Source organism: Euleptes europaea, chromosome 5 (assembly GCF_029931775.1).
Source record: "Euleptes europaea isolate rEulEur1 chromosome 5, rEulEur1.hap1, whole genome shotgun sequence".
Lineage (NCBI taxonomy): Eukaryota > Metazoa > Chordata > Lepidosauria > Squamata > Sphaerodactylidae > Euleptes > Euleptes europaea.
The window spans coordinates 59668823-59689808 of record NC_079316.1 but is presented as its reverse complement, the minus strand read 5'-3'; the positions used below and the strand labels follow the sequence as shown (position 1 = coordinate 59689808).

The following is a 20986-nucleotide window of genomic DNA, read 5'->3' as shown; positions in this document are numbered from 1 at the left end:
ACACTGAAGACAACATATACTATACTTTCAATCTGCTAGTTCCAGCAGACTGTAGGATCTAACCCGTAGACAATAGGTTACATGAAGCCCTCTCAACCCTTTTGTTTTGTGTCTAGAGCAGTGCTCAAAGTATTGCAGCTGAAAGTGTTAAAACAATTTTAAAACAAACAGGCTTACATTGGTTTCAGGGTACGCTGTATCTCTAACATCCAGTTTGTTGAGTGGCAGAAAAGTTACTTCTCCAGGTAGATTCATTTTATTGAACTCCATTAAGATTTTAGTACTAACTTCATCAGAATCTACAATATGATAAAATAATCTAACATAAAATAAAAGAGAGAAGTCAAAGCGTTGTAAAAAATATTGTCCTCTCACCCCAACAAAAAAAGCATGCAATCAATAAAATGGTCACATCTTTGACAATAAATGTAACACCATTTTATAAAAGTTTTAAACATCTTCTCTGATTAATTTGGCTGCCCATCAATTAATGGGCTCAATTCAAGGTATTGGCTATCACATACAAAGCACGCCATGGCCTTGCTGTGTCGTATCTGCAGGACCGCCTCTCTTGCTATACTTCGCCACAACAGCTCCACTCCTCTGAGCAGGGCCTTCTGCAAATGCCATCCTACAAATGAGCAAAATCAATAACTGCCCAAACATGTGCGTTCTGTACTGTGCTCCCCCCACCTTATGGAATGGTCTGCCTGATAAGGTTAGGAAGGCTCCCTGTTCTCATGACTTTCTACAAACTATGCAAACCCGAGTTGTTCAGGAGGACTTTTTTGCACAGATAATAGGGCTGTAATGTAACAAAATGGTTCAGAAAGTTGAGTTGGTAAAGGGATAGGAACTGGGGACTATACTTCTGTGATCTGTCTGTTCTGTGAGCATGTTCCTACTATATAATTTCTGCATTTTTGGGGTCATGCTTTATTTCCTGTGCTTTGTTATCAGGTTTGTTTCAGGTCTGTTTCAGAGTTCTGGTTGGCTCCAAATTTCTGCAATCCAAATCCTATTGCACTGTTTATTGAATGTCCCATCCTCTTGATTGTATTTGAGTTACACTACATAATCCACCTTGAGTCTCCCTGAGAAAGGCAGACTATACATAATATAAATAAATAACAAGTAAAATAAATAAATTTAAATCTAGTTTAACAGGATAGTTTCTCAACTTCAAACATTTGGACAAGAAAAAATGTTGCTCAAATATACCTGTTTCCTGCAGTAACTTCAACACAAGTGTAAAAAGCAGGCTCACACTCAAAGTTATTCATCACTATTCCATGATAGCCATTTAGAACATGCTGGTTAATGCCTTTGCGCCGAAAATGCTCCAAGACTTTGTTTATGCTGTCAATTCCATTTAGAATTGCCTGTCATAATAAAGTAAAATAAATGAAGATACAGGAGGACATAAAATTAATCCTATCCATATTTCTAATCTGCAAATTATTCTAAAGATTTGTTTTTTGCTGTTATTAGTTTTACACTGGTCAGAACATTGTTTTTGCTATATGACTGTGGACTGAAGAGTGGGGGAGGGGAACGGGGGAAGAAAGTAACAGGAAGAATAACACTCAGACTACAGTTTTGACAGTCACCCAAAGACACTCCCAACCAATTCAACCAATTGGCAACTATCAGTATAACTCCAGACTACTTACCTGAATACTGAAGGGTAGGATTGTATTGAAACACAGCATTTATTTACAACTGATTTATATGATTTGTGACTGATATGTCTATTTAAACAACTGCCTGCTGATCAGGGCACTTAAGCAGCAAGGACAGGGAGGGGGCAGCAGAAGTCGAAAACCCAGCTATCTTCTATCTATTTATTTAACTTAGCTATCTTGGCCAACTCCATAACCTTCTGATGCTATTCATGCAATGTGGGTACTTCTGTTCTCCATTTTTTCGCCCACATGATTCTTACTGCTGTTATTAAGTATCTAAGGATATCTCCCAACTGTTTTTCTAATGTCCTATCTAAGATACTCAGTAAATATATTTCCAGTTCAAGTGGGATTTTTGTTCCAATAATTTTAGAAATTTCCTCATGAATACCTTTCATGAAAAGAGAAAATATAAATTTTAAGGTGGTTGAGTAGAACTATGGCATCTGCAATACTAGCATAACTACTGTCTCTAACACATAGAGCTCATTCCTGAGTCTGGGGGTTGAATGGGCTTAGGAGGTGACCAGCCCTCTATGCCAGCATCCGTGCCACTTGCGCCGTGCAAAGTGGCACGTAGTGCCAGTGTAGTGCCATTTGCAGCAGCCCCCCAGGACTGGCATGGCAGTGTAGCCCATGGACGCCGGCTCGGCCTCCTGCTGGCGTCCTGGGAGGCATTTCTGGGGTGTTCCAGGGGGCAGGGCTGCCGGTAGGCTGCCTCCTAACCCCTTCCAGCCCGGCAACACCCCCCTCCGAAACAGCGGTGCTGCGCCAGGTTTTCCTGGGGCAGTATTGCTGTTTTCTATGGGGCTTTTCCCATTTTTGAATTTTTACTTTAAAAAATAGGGTTTTAAGCCCTGCAGCGGCCAGGAAACCTCTTTGGAGGCACCGTAGTGGCGCCTTGGCCACGGCCATCCCTGGCTGCTGCAAGGTTCAAGAATGAGCTGTAAATGCCAGGACTCCTCACCTTTCCTGTTGCTGCTCTAAGCAGCTGCTGTTTCTTCTCCAAGTCTTCTCGTTTTGCAGCAAGAGCTTGCTGTTCTGCATTCTCTTCTCTCCACAAGTAGCTGAAAAATTAAGTTGACATTCATGTTCCTAAAGGCATCTACTAAAGACTATATAAAAGACATAGTTTATAATCTCTATATTTAAATTACCAGGAATGCTTGCACTGTTTTTCAAACCTCCAAAGAAATTCAAAATGCATTCCAAGCATTGTTACCACTTTTGTTAACTTTTCTACAGGCTATATTTCAAGCTAAGGATATTTTTTTGTCAATAATCTCCAACCATAACAAAGTAAATTGCAGTGTCCATTTTAAAGACATAATTTCCCTTTCCAATATCAGCCCCTTTTATTAACACTAATTGCCTAACTTCAAAGAAACCCTCTTGTTCATAGAAAAACACCGTGTTCTATAATTGTAATATACTTCAACAGTGAAACTGTTTTATACATTTCTTGAATTACTGATTTTAAGATTCTTAAGACGACATCTTTGAATAACATTTAAAAATATGAAAAATACTTGTTTACATTTTAAAAGTTAAGCTGAGCTTGCATTCTTCTAAAGAACTGATACAAGAAAAGAAGTAAAACCACAATAAATTACTAACTTTCTCTCACTCTGTAATTCATCCTTTTTGTTTTTTACTTCATAATATTTTCTGTCCAATTCTTCAACACGAGCTTTTACTTCATTAAGATCCTGATCCAATTTCTAATGCATATAAAAAGAGGTTTTTAAATTAAACAATTCATAGTTTTGACTGACTTAAACACTTTGTTATCTTTAATATCACTAAAGTGCTAAAAAGCAAATTGTTTTTAAGGTATTTGAGACTTTAAGATAAACACAAAGAAAGAACAACCATACAACCAGTAGAGTTCTGGCTTTCAGACGAGTATAAAGAATTAGCAGAAACATATGAAGACAGGATACAAAAGAACTACATCAGGCACTTACGTTGAATTTTTTTATTTTACAATTCAAGTCCCATACTTGAGGGGTGGGGAAGAGTGTGTATTATTGGGATCACATTATACTGCTACCCCCACCCCCATGCTCACCCTGCCAGTGAGAAGCCACAGGCCCAATTCACACAATACTGATCTGACAAAATCAGGGGCAATGTTCAAACATGACATACAAGAACACTTGGAGGTATGCTGAGTGTTGTGTACCAAGGGGAAGCAGGGCAGGCTGATGCAATTTTAATTCTCCATTGCTCATAGTTAGAGAAACTTTGTCTCAACCTTCTAAGTTGCTACAAGTTTGATAAGAAGAGAATCTACCTCCTGTAAGAATATTCAGAAAGGTGCAGGTACTTACACAGCAACACAAACACACACATATCCCTTCTCTTAACCAAACTGCAAGTAAACAAAAATGTAGGATTTTCAAGTTAACAGTGTATGCAGCTATGTTCTGTATAATGTACAAACAAAATGTAGCTTCTAACTGAATCCTAATGTATTTTAGCCTGCATTCAAATATTTCTGTAGCTACAACCTTGACTCCTTACACTGTATTGCTCCAGATTCTTCTCTTTGTTAGCCTCTGTATCTTCTAAATCCTTATGTATAGCAGCGATTTGCCGCTTCTTGTCATTGATTGCTTGATCTAGAGACTTGAGCTCTTTTTTAATCCATTTATCTCTCTCTTCTTTAGAGGTAAATTGACTTCCTCGACCTTGCTTGGCATAAAGGTCTGTTCTTTCCTGAGTTGCTTGTGCCAGTCTGTTTGAAGAGAAAAACATAATTTTAAAATGAAAATATTTATACCATAAACTTAATGGCTAGTGTATTCTTAAGCTTTAATAATGTTCAGTATTAACTGATTTTTGCAGCTTGTAACTCTGTTTTCTCCTGTGAGAGGTTGGAGCCAATGCAAATAAATTTCATATTATTATCTTGCTCTTATACGAGAGGAATGGTTGGAAATCTTCCCATGTACTTCAAGACAGAAATGCTTAGGTAAACACAGCATCTGGCACTCTCCATGCATAATGTTTCTCACTGATATGGCAGAATAGTGCCAATGACCGTCACACAGACCTGGCAATTCCTCGTTCTTCTTTTTCTTTGACACTGTTGAACTTGGGCTCTGTTTCAGCTAATTCCTTCTGTTTTTCTTCTATTTTCTCAAGAAGTTTCTGCCTCTCTTTCAACAGTCTTTTCTGAAAACAAAGGATACGTTAATCTGAACCCTAAAATAAGTTATTTACAAGGAAGGACTTTCTGATAATTAATATTCATCGTAGTACTAAAATTATCTATTCAGAAACAGCTTTGGTTACTAAAATGTTGGCTGATTTCAAAGTAGAATTTCTGAAAAGAGCTTGTCTGTGATTATGAACCAGACTTGAAGCACAGTAATCTGTGGACGAGCTCCTCTTTGAGAGTGTGATCAAGTAGGGACATCATTAACAGAATATGAAATCTTGGTATGGAGTAAATCACTTTGAGATCCACACACTGCATTCTTTAAATTATCTCAATATGTACCAACTGCAACTGTAACAAGAGACAGTGTGCTTTTCAACACAATAATACAAACTGGTATTACTTTCACTGAATCTCAAAAGTGCTTTTATAAAATAGAGCAATGCTCCACACTAAAGCTTTTACAATCTTAGAGGACAAAATAAAGGCAAATAATATCCAGATTCATTTCATACAAATTACCCTTACCCGTTGTTCACTATTGCCAGCCAGTTCATCTTGCAAATCTTTTGCCTTAAGTTCTAATTTGGTCCTCTGTTTAATCTGTTCCTGCCTTTCGGCACTGAGCTGCTCCTTCTCTTCTTTCATAGCTGAAATCTTGGTTTTTAGTTCTCGGACTTGCCGCTCAATTTCCTACAGAACGATGCAAACATTAATACAAGATTGGAGATATCCATTATATAATTTCAGAACTAAAACATCAAGATCTTGTTATCTATCAAGTTATCAAACAAGTTGAAATTTAAAAAGTTTAAAAAATGATCAGTCAGGAACAGAAAATACCATTGTAGGGATGTCAGAATACCTAGGTAATTATAATTAAATTCATAAATGATAGCACTAGAAGTCACTCTGGAATTGAACATCAAGGCTTGGAGTCTAGACCTTCAAGTTCCCCAACATGGTACCCATGGGCACCATGGCAACCGCTAGTATCTCCTGGCACCCAGTGAGCTTTTGAGAAAGTAGTTGGGGCCTTTTAAGACACAGCTTGTTACTAGTTGCCCTCATTCAAATGAAAGGATTTCCTTCTATTTCCCCTTCCCTTTCTCCCCCCAGGCTTCCATTTGTTCCTATTTCCCTTCTGCAATTCTTTTTCAAAGTGAGGAGGGAGACATTGTGTTTGGCTCTGACTCCTGTGGCAGCCATTTTGGAATGGCAGTCACCACCCTGTCTCAAAACTCCAAAGGTTGAAGATCCCTGCTTTACATTCTGCTTGTGCTCCTCCTCAACTACCATGCAGGACACATTCCTCTGACATCAGGCACTTCTGCTTACCTAAGGAACCAAAAAGTGCCTAGTGAGAAGAATGCACTGCACAGCAGAGAAATGCCTTCTGCCATAGACAGTGAGAGCACAAATGGAAAGAAGGGTTATGATGCAAGTCAAAAGAACACATTTATGGAATGTTCTTGTGAACAGTTATGTACTATTTATTTTATTAGTTCATACACAACACCAAATCAGTTTGGCCTCTGATTCACAGATAATGCTTCAAAAAAACTACCGTTTTAGATTCTGGTCTGACTATTGCTTGCAGGCCTGGATTGTAATTTATATCACAGCCACTCCTATCACTCTGATCCAGCCATGGAGGCACACCTGGATGTAAGTCATCCTATCTCACTGCAGTTTACACTGCACTACATGGGTGGTCATGAGCAACCTTCATCCGTTTTGTGCCCACCCCATCTACTGCCTTGGACTACTAAGTCATGACAACATCTTGTTATATGCATCTATGGATGGAGGCTACCCTGCAATAAAAAACTGTTCTTATGTAATAAGATGCTTCTGGATCTTACTTCCATTTTATCACGAGCATCCTGTTGTGCATCTCTTAACTGCCTTGATTTTTCTCCACTTGTTTCTCGTTTGGCAGAAAGCTGAAAAGATAAAATTTAATAAATAACTGATAGTATCATTTTCCTTGATATGTAAAATAACTACATTTTAAAACTTCATAAAGTTATGCATGTTGATCAAAAGTGGATAATGAAAGAAATTATACACAGGATAAATAATATACAAAATGACTTGCCTCATCAAGTTTAGCTCGGGTTTCATTAAGTTCCTGATTATAAATGGTGTATTCCAGGGCTCTTCTCATTTTATCCCACTTCTGATACTGAGCTAGCTCTTCTTTCTCCTCTTCCAGAGTATGTAATCGTTCTTCAATATACTTCAACAGCTCATTGATTTTCTCCCTCTTCCCCTCTTTAGAAAATTAGTTTAAAAAAGAGCTGAATAACCACATGAGTGCATACAAGACAAAGTTAATAATAATTAAATCCCTATAAGAACTCATATTAGGGGACTCTATTGAATGTTGCGGTATGTGCCCTTAAAGCTTATTATTAAAAATCTGATTTAAAATTCCATGTAGCTTAATTATTTCAAATTAAATTTTAAGATCGACAATCTATCTCTTCTATTTTCAACATAAACAAAAATCCAGAAGATTAGCAGTGTTCGGTGCTATTGGGCTTTGTGAAAGTCTGGTTTGCGAAAAAAGTAATGGATGGAAAAGAGAAGGAACAGAGAGAGACAGTTTCCTCACAATATCAATTACAGGTACATATCTCTTGCTAGAGTGTAAACATGTGTTAACTGGTGCCCAAGTGTTAATTCCCTAGCCTAAGCCAGCACGTAGCCTCATCAGATAGTCAGACATACATCCAACCTGCTGTTTGGAAGGAGACCTGGACTTAGTACATCCTGTATAGTTGATAAACCAAATGCTTGATATACTGGCGTATGTGCAGCCCAACACATGCAGTGGAACCAGACTCCTACTCAAAAGCAACAACTTCCACGCGGTATCAACACGTTTCTTAATTTACATCCATTAAAATGCAAATTAAGAAAACATGCAAGTTAAAATATTTGGAAGTTATGAAAAACAGCGGTCATAGATAAATGTTGAATATCTAATGGGAAAAGACAATGTTTACCTGTTTCCTTCATTAATGAGATACTCTCTTCTTTACGTTCATCATATACTCTAGTGCCAGCAACCTCCCTTAAAAGTTTTAATCTCTGAGAGTCAGGAGCTGTGGCCATCTGATTGATCTAAAAATAATGAGAAAAGGAGTATTATTTTGGGCATCCTTTTACTTATACAATGCAAGTAAATAACGAAAGCAATAAAGATCAATATGTACCTTGTACAACGCTGTATACATCCTCTTAAGAGAATTCTTAAGAGAATTCTTCCCTTTCACTTTGATATTTCTATGGCAAATTGTCTAATGCAAGGCAGATGTTATACTAAGCACTAATGTGTGAGCATAACAAATCTTAGATTTGAGCTACTTACTAACTGGTGTAAAAATGACTACAGCCGATTACATGCCTACAAATTATTCTGTAACATACAAAATCATAAATCTGTAACCTCAAAACATTATTGGCTAAAATTGATATTCTTTAGGAAATATGAATTTGGTATGGGCAGTTTTCACCTGCTGTACTTCAGTCACTATCATTACCTATGCAGAGAAACAGCTGCATGAGTTGTGAGGGTTGAGCAAATAAACAGCTCTTCCTTCCTCTTCTGACAAGAAGAAGAGTTGGTTTTTATATGCCGACTTTCTCTACCACTTAATCAAATTGGCTTACAATCACCTTCCCTTCCCCACAACAGACACCCTGTGAGGTAGGTGGGGCTGAGAGAATGTGACTAGCCCAAGGTCACCCAGCTGGCTTCATGTGGAGGACTGGGGAATCAAACCCGGTTCTCCAGATCAGAGTCCACCGCTCCAAACCACCGCTCTTAACTACTACACCATGCTGGCTCAGCTCCACTGAGGGGAGGGGGCAATTTCATCCTCCTGTCTCTCCTTACTTCAGCCCATCAATCCTCACACTTGCAGGGATTCTGCGACCCCAGGAACAACCTTGTCCAGGAGTCGATAAAGCAGTAGTAATAGAGAGAAATGTGGGGAAACTCCTTTGCCTTCCATACACGGATGGCATGATTATTTTTTTCACTGAAAACTGTAATGGCTATTATATTTGTTTTTGGCATGTATACTCTGAAATCTTAACCAAATATGATGATCAAGGTGGTCTACAATAGAAATGAACTTGCTGAAAAATAAATAACTTAATCATACCTTTCCTTGCTTAACAATATAGTAGGGATTGCTGCGAGAAAATCCAGCGCTTTCAAGAAGGTTCATCACATCGTTTTTTCTGGAAGTAAATTTTTCAAAGAGTTACTTCCAATTGTGTCAATTAAATCCTTTAAAAATTAAGGATTTTTAAAGGACAAATTATCTGCTTCCATTATAATCAAGATGTGACGATATCATTGTCTGAACTCAGAAGAGCTTGAGTTTTTCTGACTGGTTCTGTTTTTACGCTATTAAAAAAAATGCGGCCTACACTACCAGCAGAGTGTATTTGCTGCTCAGACATCTCTATCCAGTAGCCAGTTTCTTCCATGATTATCAGGACCCCAGAACGTGTCGTGTCAAGCAGACCTTTGTTAATCTAGCTGAGGTCAATAAGCGTGCCACCAATTCAGGGTACTATAGCCTGGTCTGGATTGTCATTCAGGTGGGGGAAACAGCATGTATTGTATCTGATGTCCTGAGACTCCCTATAAACAGGCATTTATCCTTGAATGTGACTGTTGCTGAGGGAAGTAATTCTTTTTTTGTGAGCATTTGTTTCTTTAACAAGCATGTAGTTTCTTATACCATGAAACAGTTACCTGCAAGTCTATGCTTCAGAATCATTTTCAAGCAACTGCTATAGACAGGCTCGGAAAGCTGATTAAGTCTTATCAGCTGCAACTTCTAGACACCTACGACTCCAGTCATGGTACCATTCAGTCCACATTTTCTGAGAACTGGACTGTGAATCACGGATAGGGAGAACACAATTGGTATTGCTGAATTTTAAAGATACAACAATAATGTTTTAAGTGTTCCCCAAAAATGAGGACTGAAAAAGTATTAGATATTGTCTTACATAAAAATTGAATCCTGAGCTTCCTAAATTTCATCAAGAACTTGTGGATTATATCCTCAATTACTACTAGCATGCCTCAAAATTGTATAATGGTATACCTTAAAGTCAGACAGGAATTAAAGAAGAAACTGCACCTACGTAACCATTTTCTTGTCTAGGAAATACTGGTCCTTTTTAGCTCCAATGACTCTGCGAAGAGATACTTCTTCTTTATCAATCTTAAGACAACAAAATGACACAGAGTTAATATTCTGAACCTTTTACAAAATTTGACTCTTAACTTAAACCAAATGCTAGCAAGAAAATGTACTACATTAAAAATAATATATACAACTTACTGGTAACCTGTTGTCTGAATTGTCAAAGATGATTTCCACAAAAGCAGAAATAACACGAGGACCTGTGCCTTCCTTTAAAAAAAAGGGGGAGGAGACCAAGTGGATTAAAACTTTTGCAGTTACTTTGCCTTTTCCATGTTCCTCTAGTAAACTACTTTATTTTACCAAAGATTCAAAATCTGTTACTTATTTACTTCATTTGTACCCTGCTGTTCTCCCCAAAGGGGACCCAAAGTGATTTACATCCTCCTCCTCACCTCCATTTTATCCTCACAAAAATTTTGTGAGGTAGGTTAGGCTGAGAGTGTGCGACTGGCCCAAGGCTACCCAGCAAGCTTCCATGGCATGCATATAGACTGTCAAGACCGACCAGACTGACACATTAAACCACTACACCACACTGGCTTTATGTCTGTATGACAATATATTGCTACATTAGAGTCTTTTATTTCTTCCGGCAACATGAGAAAATCTTATCTTAATTTTTAAAAAGATGTTAAAACAGTCTACTATGAAATAGGATAGCATAAAGAAGGGTGCAGTGACTAATACGCACCAAAAGGGTGCAATGACTAATACGCACAGGCTCAATTACCACAACTAAAGCATGGTACTGAACATAGTTTACAACCACAGTATGTCTGTTTTCACTTACATGTAACAAAGCGAGCCTCTGCTCAGGACGAAGGTGACTGAATTCATCACTGAGAACAAACTGAATTGCTGTAATATATAAAGTACAATAACATTTGTTAAGTTAATGGAATGTCTTAAATAGTAAACTTTTTAAAAGTATGTTTGAATATCCCTTATAAATACTAGCATTCGACCTATCACTCTATTATGCTTGTGTATTCTGGTACGTTGGTAAATTTTAGAGCAAGGCTTTCTTTATGACTTTTCAAGTTATTTTAGCCTTCCATTAAAACAACCAGTCAATCAACTGCAACATTAAACAAAGCATGAACCACCACACTGAATAAGGGGGAAACTGCAATCTCATTAAGTCTATTATCAAATATCTACAGAGAATGAAGTGTTCTCCTATGGATTTTAATGTTTGATTTGTGCTCATTTATTCTCCTGCATATAGACTGTCCACACTGACCAAATCTCTCTGCTACCTAATGTAACATTTCATGCATCAGGTACCACAAAAGCTTAAAGACAAACTTATTATGGACTAAACTGCCACAAGATGCTTCAGTTATTTAAAAAATCTTTATTTGAGCATTTCCTTATATTAATCGAAAGGTAAATTTACATCAATAGCATAAACAAAAATTTCAGACAGTAAACTTATATTTATCATTTGTATGCTTCAACCTACCATAGAAAAAGTTGCTTTTTCCAGAACCATTTCTTCCCACTTAAAAAAAAAAAAAAAAAAGACTTCATAAATATGTCAAACTAGTTTCATGAATCAGAATTTAATTGTGGAGTTTATTTGTAAGATAGAGACAAACATTTAAAAAGCAAAATAGCAATGAAGAAAAATCATTGCATTAAACATTATAGTTATATTTAACATTCTGTCAGTTTATGCAAAGTGCACAATTTTCAATAAATGTATTTGTAGGTTTATGGTGTTATCTAATTCTCAAAGACTTTAACAATAATACTTCTTGTACAAACTGCTATTTGCAAAGCAATCACTCAACTCTAGTGCATATGCTCATTGCATCCTGGCAGCATACAGTAAATTAAAGAGGAATTCTATGCCACATTACTCAATTAATCCTCTCAAATCAACCATCAGAACAATCCATGGTTTCAGGAGGAGCTGTGGCTATATAGCTGACAGCCTCAAGTAAAACTCCTGGCATCTCCAATTAAAGGATCTCAGGTAGCAGTGCTGGGAAAGACCTTTACAAGCATAAACCTGTACTTGAATGGAAACACAAGAATGAGAGTTCTCATTGCAGTCATTGCGTGGGAAGCTTTGGGCTGTGGACACAAAGGAGGACAGGACATGGAAATTTGTAACCTAGCTCTAACTCCAACTGAGAATGAAGAAGTTGGTTTTTATACGCCAATTTTCTCTACCTTTAAGAAGACTCAAACCAACTTACAATCACCTTCCCTTCTTCTCCCCACAACAGACACCTTGTGAGGCAGGTGGCACTGAGCTCAGAGAGAACTGTGACTAGCCCAAGGTCACCCAGTAGGGTTCATGTGGAGGAGTGGGGAAACAAACCCGGTTCTCCAGATTAGAGTCTGCCGCTCATGTGGAGGAGTGGGGAATCGAACCTGGTTCTCCAGATTAGAATCCACTGCTCTTTACCACTATACCACGCTGGCTCTCAGTGTGGTGCAGCTAGAGTAGCCTTTCAATGCAATAAGATCATCCAACTGGAAAGACACTGAAGAGCGTCTTTCCAGTTGGAAATGAAACTTCTCAGGTTTGAGGAATATTTTAATTTTGTTGCAGTCCCCCCTCCCCCAGGTTCTTCCTCCAGAACAACCACTTTGTGAGGCAGGTTAGGACGACACATGATGATCTTTATAAGCATACCAACATATAAACCTCAGTCTTCCTAGTCCAAATCTGTTTAACTATACTCTGCCTCTGTAGTACACAGGAGCCCTGGATAGAATTAAGTGAGCAGTCCATAGATATGTAATGTTTCAGTTTGTAGATATAAATTCTGATCAGTATGCAAGGCTGATTCATCTGAGACAGATGAAAGGGCAGAACACATTTCACCCTTCACTGGATTATGATGTGAGCTGCCTTCACTTGCCTCACAATACCTGTATACACGAACATCTGCTCATTATGAAGATTTCCCCTGAAACAGTATATAGCCTTATGGAAAACCCGTATATATTAAAAAGTTAACACTTTTTTAAAAAAATGAATATGGTCAACAAAGCTATGAAACGACATCTCTAAGGAAATTCTTACTTAAATGATACATAATATCACAGCCATTATACTAAAAGACCTTACCAATGACATTATGTTTTGAACTGAAGGGATCTACTATAGTCTGGTCTCGGTAGCTTCGAAAACCTTGGATGATCACCTATAATAAGCAAAACAAACAAACCAAAAAAAACCCCAAGCATGTAAGATTATTTTTACCATTTGCAGGTTCTGAAATGACAATATGCTGTTTTTAAAGGCAAAAGATTCATTATTACACTTAAAAAGGTAAAGGTCCCCTGTGCAAGGACCACGTCATTCCTGACCCATGGGGTGACGTCACATCCCGACGTTTTCTAGGCAGACTTTGTTTACGGGGTGGTTTGCGGGGTGGTTTGCCAGTGCCTTCCCCAGTCATCTTCCCTTTACCCCCAGCAAGCTGGGTACTCATTTTACTGACGTCGGAAGAATGGAAGGCTGAGTCCATCTTGAGCCGGCTACCTGAAACCAACTTCCATTGGGATCGAACTCAGGTCGTGAGCAAAGCTTTGGACTGCAGTACTGCAGCTTACCACTCTGAGCCATGGGCTCTTAACATTATTACACTTAAGTGTACAATATTTGATTATTCACATCATCCCAATATGCCTACAAAGGAAGCTTGGGCAATTTAGTATCTCTCAGCAGCAGGTCAGTAAGAGCTTCACAGCTGAGCAAAAATGTGAACCTGATAGTGCTACTTAATCCTATTTTTTACATCGCTCTGGATGTAATTTTCTTGGGCCTGAAAAATCCAATACAGCTTTTTATATATCTAGGCCAAAGCAAATTAAATTATCAGATTCTAAAATAAGACAAATGTTGCTAGCACAGCACGTTAAGGTGAAACAATGACACTAAGTACAATATAAAGAGCTTCTATAGTGTAATGTGTGCAGTTCTACACATGCAATAATTTTTAAAATGGATTTCATACTCCACTTGGCATTTTTAATTTGTAAGTACAGCCAGCAAGAGCTTTAAGATAATCACTGATAGGCATGTAAAATTTTAGATAATGTACTGTGCTTGAATTTATCAAGAGAAATTATCTAAGAGCTCAAGCAATTTAGCTGGTTTTTACCAGCAACCTATGTTAAACACTTTTAACAATTTGAGAATAATTTTACAGTATTACTTATTGGGGGGGGGGGGAGTTTTCAGCAAAAGCTCTGCCTTAACTATTACAAGAAAACACTATTGTTTATCCAACTATGCAGTTTCTCTGACATAATGGCTTTACTGTTTGAGGAAGAGGGAGTATTAATTTCCACCAATTCCCCTCTCCCACAGCAGCTCCTCATGCCCCCTATAAGGGCCTTATCCTCATAAGGGCCCGCTGACTCAGAAGAACAATTTTAAGGGGACTTTGACGTTGCAAGGAACCAACACGACTACTTATTTTATTACATTTATATTTTTTCTTCTACCATGATACTGAAGGCCTCATTTTATGATGTATCCAAGTTACTGTGTAGGGTTTCAGTTCAAACGTGGTTAGAATTAATGGCAAGAGTGACAGCTCATCTCCTTCTGCCATTAATCCCTCTTCCCTACCCAAAAATGCACTTTAGCATTTGCTGTTCTGTTTTCCTGCTCCATATATATATATATATATATACCATCTATTTGGATACAGTGTTGAACTAAATCTTTCCTTCCAATTATATACTGCAATAAATTCTGGAAATAAATCTTTTATCTGAGTGATTTACAAGGATTCCGTTTAGCTACAGTGCACAGCTCCTTCCACTGCAGCTAAAGGGATACCTTAAGCTCCATAAGCTAGAAACACAGATTCATGCAAGTATTTGTGTCACACCTTAAAGTTTTTTTTCAATTTCTTCTCCAGTAGGAAACTGTTGAGGCATTCTTGAAGAACCGTAACATTCTAAATTAATGTTAGCCCAGTGGTACTCATTCCATGGCTTATGAAGAGCAACACAGCTACCACATGCCCTGCAAACCACCCCATCAACCACAAACATTCAGTAACATAACTATTAATATTAAATATATAACTATGACCAGAAGCTGTGGAGAGGAGTGGGGGCTGTTGGAAAGGACTGGCCCTTTACTTTCACCCTGCCAAAAGGCCAGCAGCTCAGGAAACATAGAAATATAGAGCTAGAAGGGATCTCAAGGGTCATCTAGTCCAACCCTTTGCACAACACACGACATTCACAAGTACTTCTTCCCCCCACTGCCCAGAGACCCCTGGTCTATGCCCAGAGGAAGACAAAAAACCTCAAGGATCCCTGGCCAATCTGGCATGGAGGAAAATTCCTTCCTAAAGTAGGGAAAGGGCCACGAGAGCTGAGCACTGACGCATCACTTCCTGCCCTCCCTCTCATGATCTGCCTAAGTTCACAGAATCAGCACTGCTGTCAGATGGCCATCTAGCCCCTGCTTAAAAACCTCCAAAGAAGGAGATACCACCACCTCACCAGGAAGCCTGCTCCACTGAGGAACTGCTCCGTCAGGAAGTTCTTTACCAGAAAACTCTTTTGATTTAATTTGAACGTGTTAGTTCTGGTCCAACCTTCTGGGGCAACAGAAAGCCCTTCAAATGCTTGAAGATGGTTATCATACCACCTTTCAGTCATCTCCTCTCCTGGCTAAACATATCCAGTTCCTTCAACCTTTCCTCATAGGATTGTCTCTAGACCCCTCACCATCTTAGTTGCCCTCCTCTGGAAACGTTCCAGCTTGTCAACATCCTTCTTACTGCGCATTCCCAGCTGGAGGGGGGGATTGGCATAAGAGCCAGTGTGACCCTGAACCAGTGTAAGTGACCATATAACCCAGGATAATGTGCCCTTAAGCCATCCCGGGTGGCACACACGCCAGCACAGCCATGCCAGGAACTAAATCCTGGAAGAGCCAGCAGGTGCTGGCGACGGGGGGGGGGGGGGACATCCCTGGGAATGGAGCTGATGTTAGTCAGCTTCCAAACCCCTTTCACCCCAGGAATGCCCTCACAAGCTGTGGTATGGCTGCATCACCTTTTTTGGTGATGGGGCATTTATCCCCTTTTTCCATTAAAAAAATACTTTTATTTTTTCTGCGGCAGCTGCGAAGCCTCTGAGGAGGAGGTGCACTGCACCGCTCCCGGCCACCGCGGATCTACCCCCCCTCAGGAATGGGCTGTTAAACTGTAGTGCCCCAAACTGAACACAATACTAGCAGCTTACCCATCCTTCAGTCCCTCTGGCAGTTGCTGTTTTAAGCTGCAATACATCTGTCAACCACAGGCCCTACCAGGTAACAGCCTGGCCCAACTTTCTGGAACATGGTGTGGGTACCACATTGGGGAATGCTTCTCTGAAGAGCCACAAGTGGCTCCCAAAACACTGAATATCACTTCGTTAGACCTTTGCAGACATTCATTTGAGTATGTGGAGAAGACTAGGGTTGGCTCACTCTACCTGCCATCCACTTGCACTGCCAAATTTTATATATATATATATATATATATATATATATATATATATATATATATATATATATATATATATACACACACACACACACACACACACATATAGGCCTAAACCATATAAAACCAGGCATAAAGACTGCATATAGGCCTAAACCATATAAAACCAGGCATAAAGACTGCATGGTTCAGGTCACAAATTCTGGCTCTACACAATTAAGGCTTCTACATCAATCTAGCATCCAGCACATCGAACTCAGACAAGCCCTGGATGGAACAGTAATATCAGAGCAGGTGAGCACATTAACTTTAAAAAGTGTTCAAAGATCTTACATATGCTGGTGTCAACTAGAACTGCATAGACAATGTGCACAAAACTCAACAATTGTGCACTACACCCAGCCTCTACGTAAAATGTTCACTTTTAAAAGATCTCTAAGAAAGAGCTGTAAACTGTCACTCATTTTATCACAAGCACACATCATCTCCAGGTGACCAGACAAGAACACTTTAGATGATTCTTTAATTTTTCGGGCTATGAATATGCCACAAATTTCCAGCAGGCTATTAAAAGTGTTGCTAGCTGACTAGTCAATCCCTTTATCTAAGAAATGGCAAAGAAAAGTTTACTAAGTGACCATTTTGCTCACTGCCTTCACACTGCGAGAACACTGGAGCTGCAGAACAAACAGGGATAACAGAACTCTAAGTTCCATTTCTATTAAACCTACCAGGCACCGCATACATTTTTCACCAAAGCAAAAATGATTTATGAGGCAAAACACTTCCATCAGACATCAAAGTTGAAGAATTAAAACAGAATTAGGAATATGATTCTTCAACACAAATCAGTTATATCAAAGCTATACAACTAAGAGTGGTAAAGGGGTCCCTCCTTCAGGTACCCCATCACCTGAGGCAGGTGGCAACCCAACTGAGAACCTCTGCAGTCATGGCACCATAATTATGGAATTTCCTTCCCTAGGAGATTCATCTGTTCCCCCCGATCACTGTCTTCCACTAGCTGGTGAAGAGTTTTCTTTCGTTGGGCATACCCTCACTGATCCTTCTTGTTTGTATTTAATTGCTGCTTTTATATATTTGGACTGTTTTAAAAAGTTTATGCTTAATTTATTTTTAATTGTTTGCCACCTTGAGGGCCTTAACTGCAGGGGAAGATGGCATACACATTTTAAAAATAACATATATAAACAAAACAACACTTCCTTCATCCCCCCAGATAGTTTGAATGTATGGTAACAAGTAGGAAATTTGATTTTGATGGGCTTAGCCTGGACTAACTCTACATACAATAGGATTGCAAATGATCAATTATGAGAATAAAACCAGGAGGCTAATGTATATGTTGCCTCTCCAGAAACGTGCTCAAGACAGATCACAAATAAAAGTGACATCATAAAACCTTGGGTTGGATCCAGGCTGAATTGGCAATTTCCATCTATTCCCCTTTACCATCACAGACCACCCTCCTGTTGTTTCTCAGTCCCCAAACCCCCAGGAGCACCAGATCACGGAGATCTGTGGGCTGCACTGGGAGCAAGAAGGCAGGAAAGGTCCATTCTGCTGGCAGAAAATTGAGTCTGGGTGTAATCCCACAAAACATAAGTTATCAATATTATAAGTTGTTTTTGAGGAGCTAACAAAGAGATGAGAAATAAATTATGTGACGTTGAGACTAGTCCTCACACAGACACAGCTGTTGAGGTAGAAAACCCTACTTCTGAACTACATCACTTATTCAATTGACTACAGGATGATGGCCCTGACCTGGATGGCCCAGGCTAGCCTGATCTCATCAGATCTCAGAAGCTGAGTAGGGTCAGCCCTGGCTAGTATTTGGATGGGAGACTGCCAAGGAACACCAGGGTTGCTGTGCAGAGGAAGGCACTAGCAAACCACCCGTTAGTCTCTTGCTATGAAAACCCCAAAAGGGGTTGCCGTAAGTCGGCTGCGACTTGACGGCACTTTACACACAGGATGATGGCTCACATGGTGGAATGCTCCATCACACACACAAAAACATTTCTACACATAACAGAAACTAGAACGTTTGGGAGGAGACCAGGTTATGCTCTTTTCCCTGACATTCTAGCTTTCTATGTGCATGGAATTTTTGCACGTACCAGTGCTCAGCCGTAAGACGCTCACCTGCGCTCTGAAGAGGTACGGCCCAGACACGGGCTCCCCCCCCCCCCTTTCACCTTTGAGGAACCAGACTTGTAAGGCAGGGGGTCTTACAGCGGGTCACTCCCATCATCCTGTCCTGCAAATGGTTTTCCGTACCTGGAAGAGCAAAACCCACACCTGCAGGCACCTGAGGTCACCACCATGGCTTTAAAAAAGATAATGCCAGGGGCGACCCAAACTTCCAACGGTGACATGTTCGGTTTAGCGCTAAGGTTGACGAGGGCCATCGAGTAGGATCAAGGGCTGATCCCGGCCTCCTGTCAACCTACAGACCAAGGAAAACAATTCACAGTGGGTCGCCGTGTTAGTCTGTCTGCAGTAGTAGAAAAGGGCCAGAGTCCAGTAGCCCCTTAAAGACTAACAAGAATATTTTCTGGCGGGGTAGGAGCTTTCTGGAGAAGTGAGCTGTGGCTCACGAAAGCTCACCCCCTGCCAGAAAATATTTGTGTTAGTCTTTAAGGGGCTACTGGACTCTGGCCCTTTTCTACTAAGGAAAACAAGATTGTGGGATCTTTTCATCCATGTCATCACACCAAGCAGAAAAGGCCAAGATTTCGTTTTGGAGGGGGGGGGGCAACGCAGCGCTTGGGTGCCCACAGAAACCCGTCCCCCCCACACACCCCAAGCAGCTGGAGTCCCCCCCCCACTCCTTCTCTGAGAAGAAACCGCTCCAAAAGCAAACACTGGCGACACCCCTCAGAAGGCGCCCCGCCCCACACCGTCCCCACACCGTCCCCACACCCCCCACATCCCCAGGCCCGAACAAGTGAAGGCTAACCATCAGCCCCTTCAGTCAAGCATCAGTGGATCTCCCCCACCCCACTTCCTTTTCATTAACAACGGGAGACTTGCAGCCGGCCCTATTTACCTGTTTGATATACATAATGGCAGAGGAACTGGCGGCGACAACAGCGGCCTCCCTCTTCACCGTCCCGCGCCCGCCCCGCTCGCCGCCGCACACAAAATGGCGGCAAAGAGCTCCTCACCCCACCGTCGTGGAACGTACCACTTCACAACCGAAGAGAGGGGAGGCGGAAAAGAAGAAAAAAAACACGCGCGCGAGAGAGAGAGCTGAGCCGTCCCGAACAGCTCCTGACAAATACCACTCCGGCCGAGATTATTCGCAGCGTTCAAGACTCGTGGAAGGGCAAACGGCAGACGCGCCGTTTCGTGTCCGCCTGGTAGGGAGTTGGTACGGCCCAGCATGAGCCGAGATGGGCGCCAAAGGCGAGCTCAGCCAATGGGACGGGAGAGGGGGGAACGGGTAACAAACTCGACCCCGCGGTTAATGGAGTGTGGAGAATTGCAGAAAAGCCCATAGAGGGCGCTCGTCTACTGAAAGTGAAGGAGGAGCCTCTTCTACACCCAGGACCTGTCAGGTGACTTTGTCTATTGGTTGGCCTTATGGTGAAAAAGGCGTGCAGGGATGGGTTAGGGCTCCTTTGTGCCCTCGTTTAATTTCGGGGCGTGCAATTTTCTTTCTAATCCAGTGTTTTCTGCAAGGAGGGGGGAACATCTCTAATTGTTAAAAGGTGCTACCTTATGCAATCTACACTGAGATAGCGGGAATAAAGTGGGTGCCGCATTTGCATTTTTCCGCAGGGAGAGGTATAGGTTTTCTGAAAGTTGAGCTGTAGTTTATGTTTACATATTTCAAAGGTCTTGCTAGGCAAAATCTAGATTTCTGCTGGCTTCTCGTCTTTTAAAAAAAAAGGAAAACAGGCAAAGACAAGACCATCGTAGGCCCACTGGGTCAACTGTGCCTTCCATTTGGCAGATTAAGGCTTGAACGTAATCGAGAGCCTTATAATGGGTGGTCCCAACACAAGAATGACCTAAAAGAAAACCGAAAAGGCCACAACCTTACTGCCATTCAGGAAATTGTACAACACTTGAGCAATGGGACTAAAATAAATAGAATATGATCGTTTTTCTGTGGGTTGCTGTATTCAAGTTTTGCACGTTGATCAAATTATCTGCATAATGTGGCCACCCACTAATAAGGGAGATGTCTCCGCAGCCTGCTGGCTAAAGAGAGCTCCTGTTGAGTCATGACATGGGTGGATCTGGTAGGCAAAACAATGCAAAGCTGAAAAACAAATTGCCCTCCTCATCCAAGCACACATACTCAGAGACACACGTTAGATCTAGGCCAAGAGTAACCTTGAATAGAGAGGTAGGAGGGCCATAAAATGCTCACAG

The 20986-nt window shown here is 40.5% G+C and overlaps 1 protein-coding gene across 1 annotated transcript in view; it reads right to left on the bottom strand.

Moving 5' to 3' along the window:
* The window catches only part of SMC3 (structural maintenance of chromosomes 3), a 32352-nt gene extending 12650 nt beyond the window's left edge, over positions 1-19702 (bottom strand). Inside the window, exons 1-17 of the mRNA XM_056849433.1 lie at positions 19653-19702; positions 13183-13258; positions 11560-11598; positions 10885-10952; positions 10230-10301; positions 10030-10109; positions 9030-9108; positions 7866-7983; positions 6953-7128; positions 6717-6797; positions 5380-5544; positions 4744-4865; positions 4212-4425; positions 3303-3406; positions 2653-2752; positions 1222-1382; positions 178-319 (exon numbers count right to left, since the gene is read on the bottom strand). Of these exons, the coding sequence (XP_056705411.1) occupies positions 178-319; positions 1222-1382; positions 2653-2752; positions 3303-3406; positions 4212-4425; positions 4744-4865; positions 5380-5544; positions 6717-6797; positions 6953-7128; positions 7866-7983; positions 9030-9108; positions 10030-10109; positions 10230-10301; positions 10885-10952; positions 11560-11598; positions 13183-13258; positions 19653-19667 (1812 nt within the window). The 5' untranslated portion in view covers positions 19668-19702. The remainder of the gene's footprint in view (positions 1-177; positions 320-1221; positions 1383-2652; positions 2753-3302; positions 3407-4211; positions 4426-4743; positions 4866-5379; positions 5545-6716; positions 6798-6952; positions 7129-7865; positions 7984-9029; positions 9109-10029; positions 10110-10229; positions 10302-10884; positions 10953-11559; positions 11599-13182; positions 13259-19652) is intronic.
* Positions 19703-20986: the final 1284 nt, after the last annotated feature.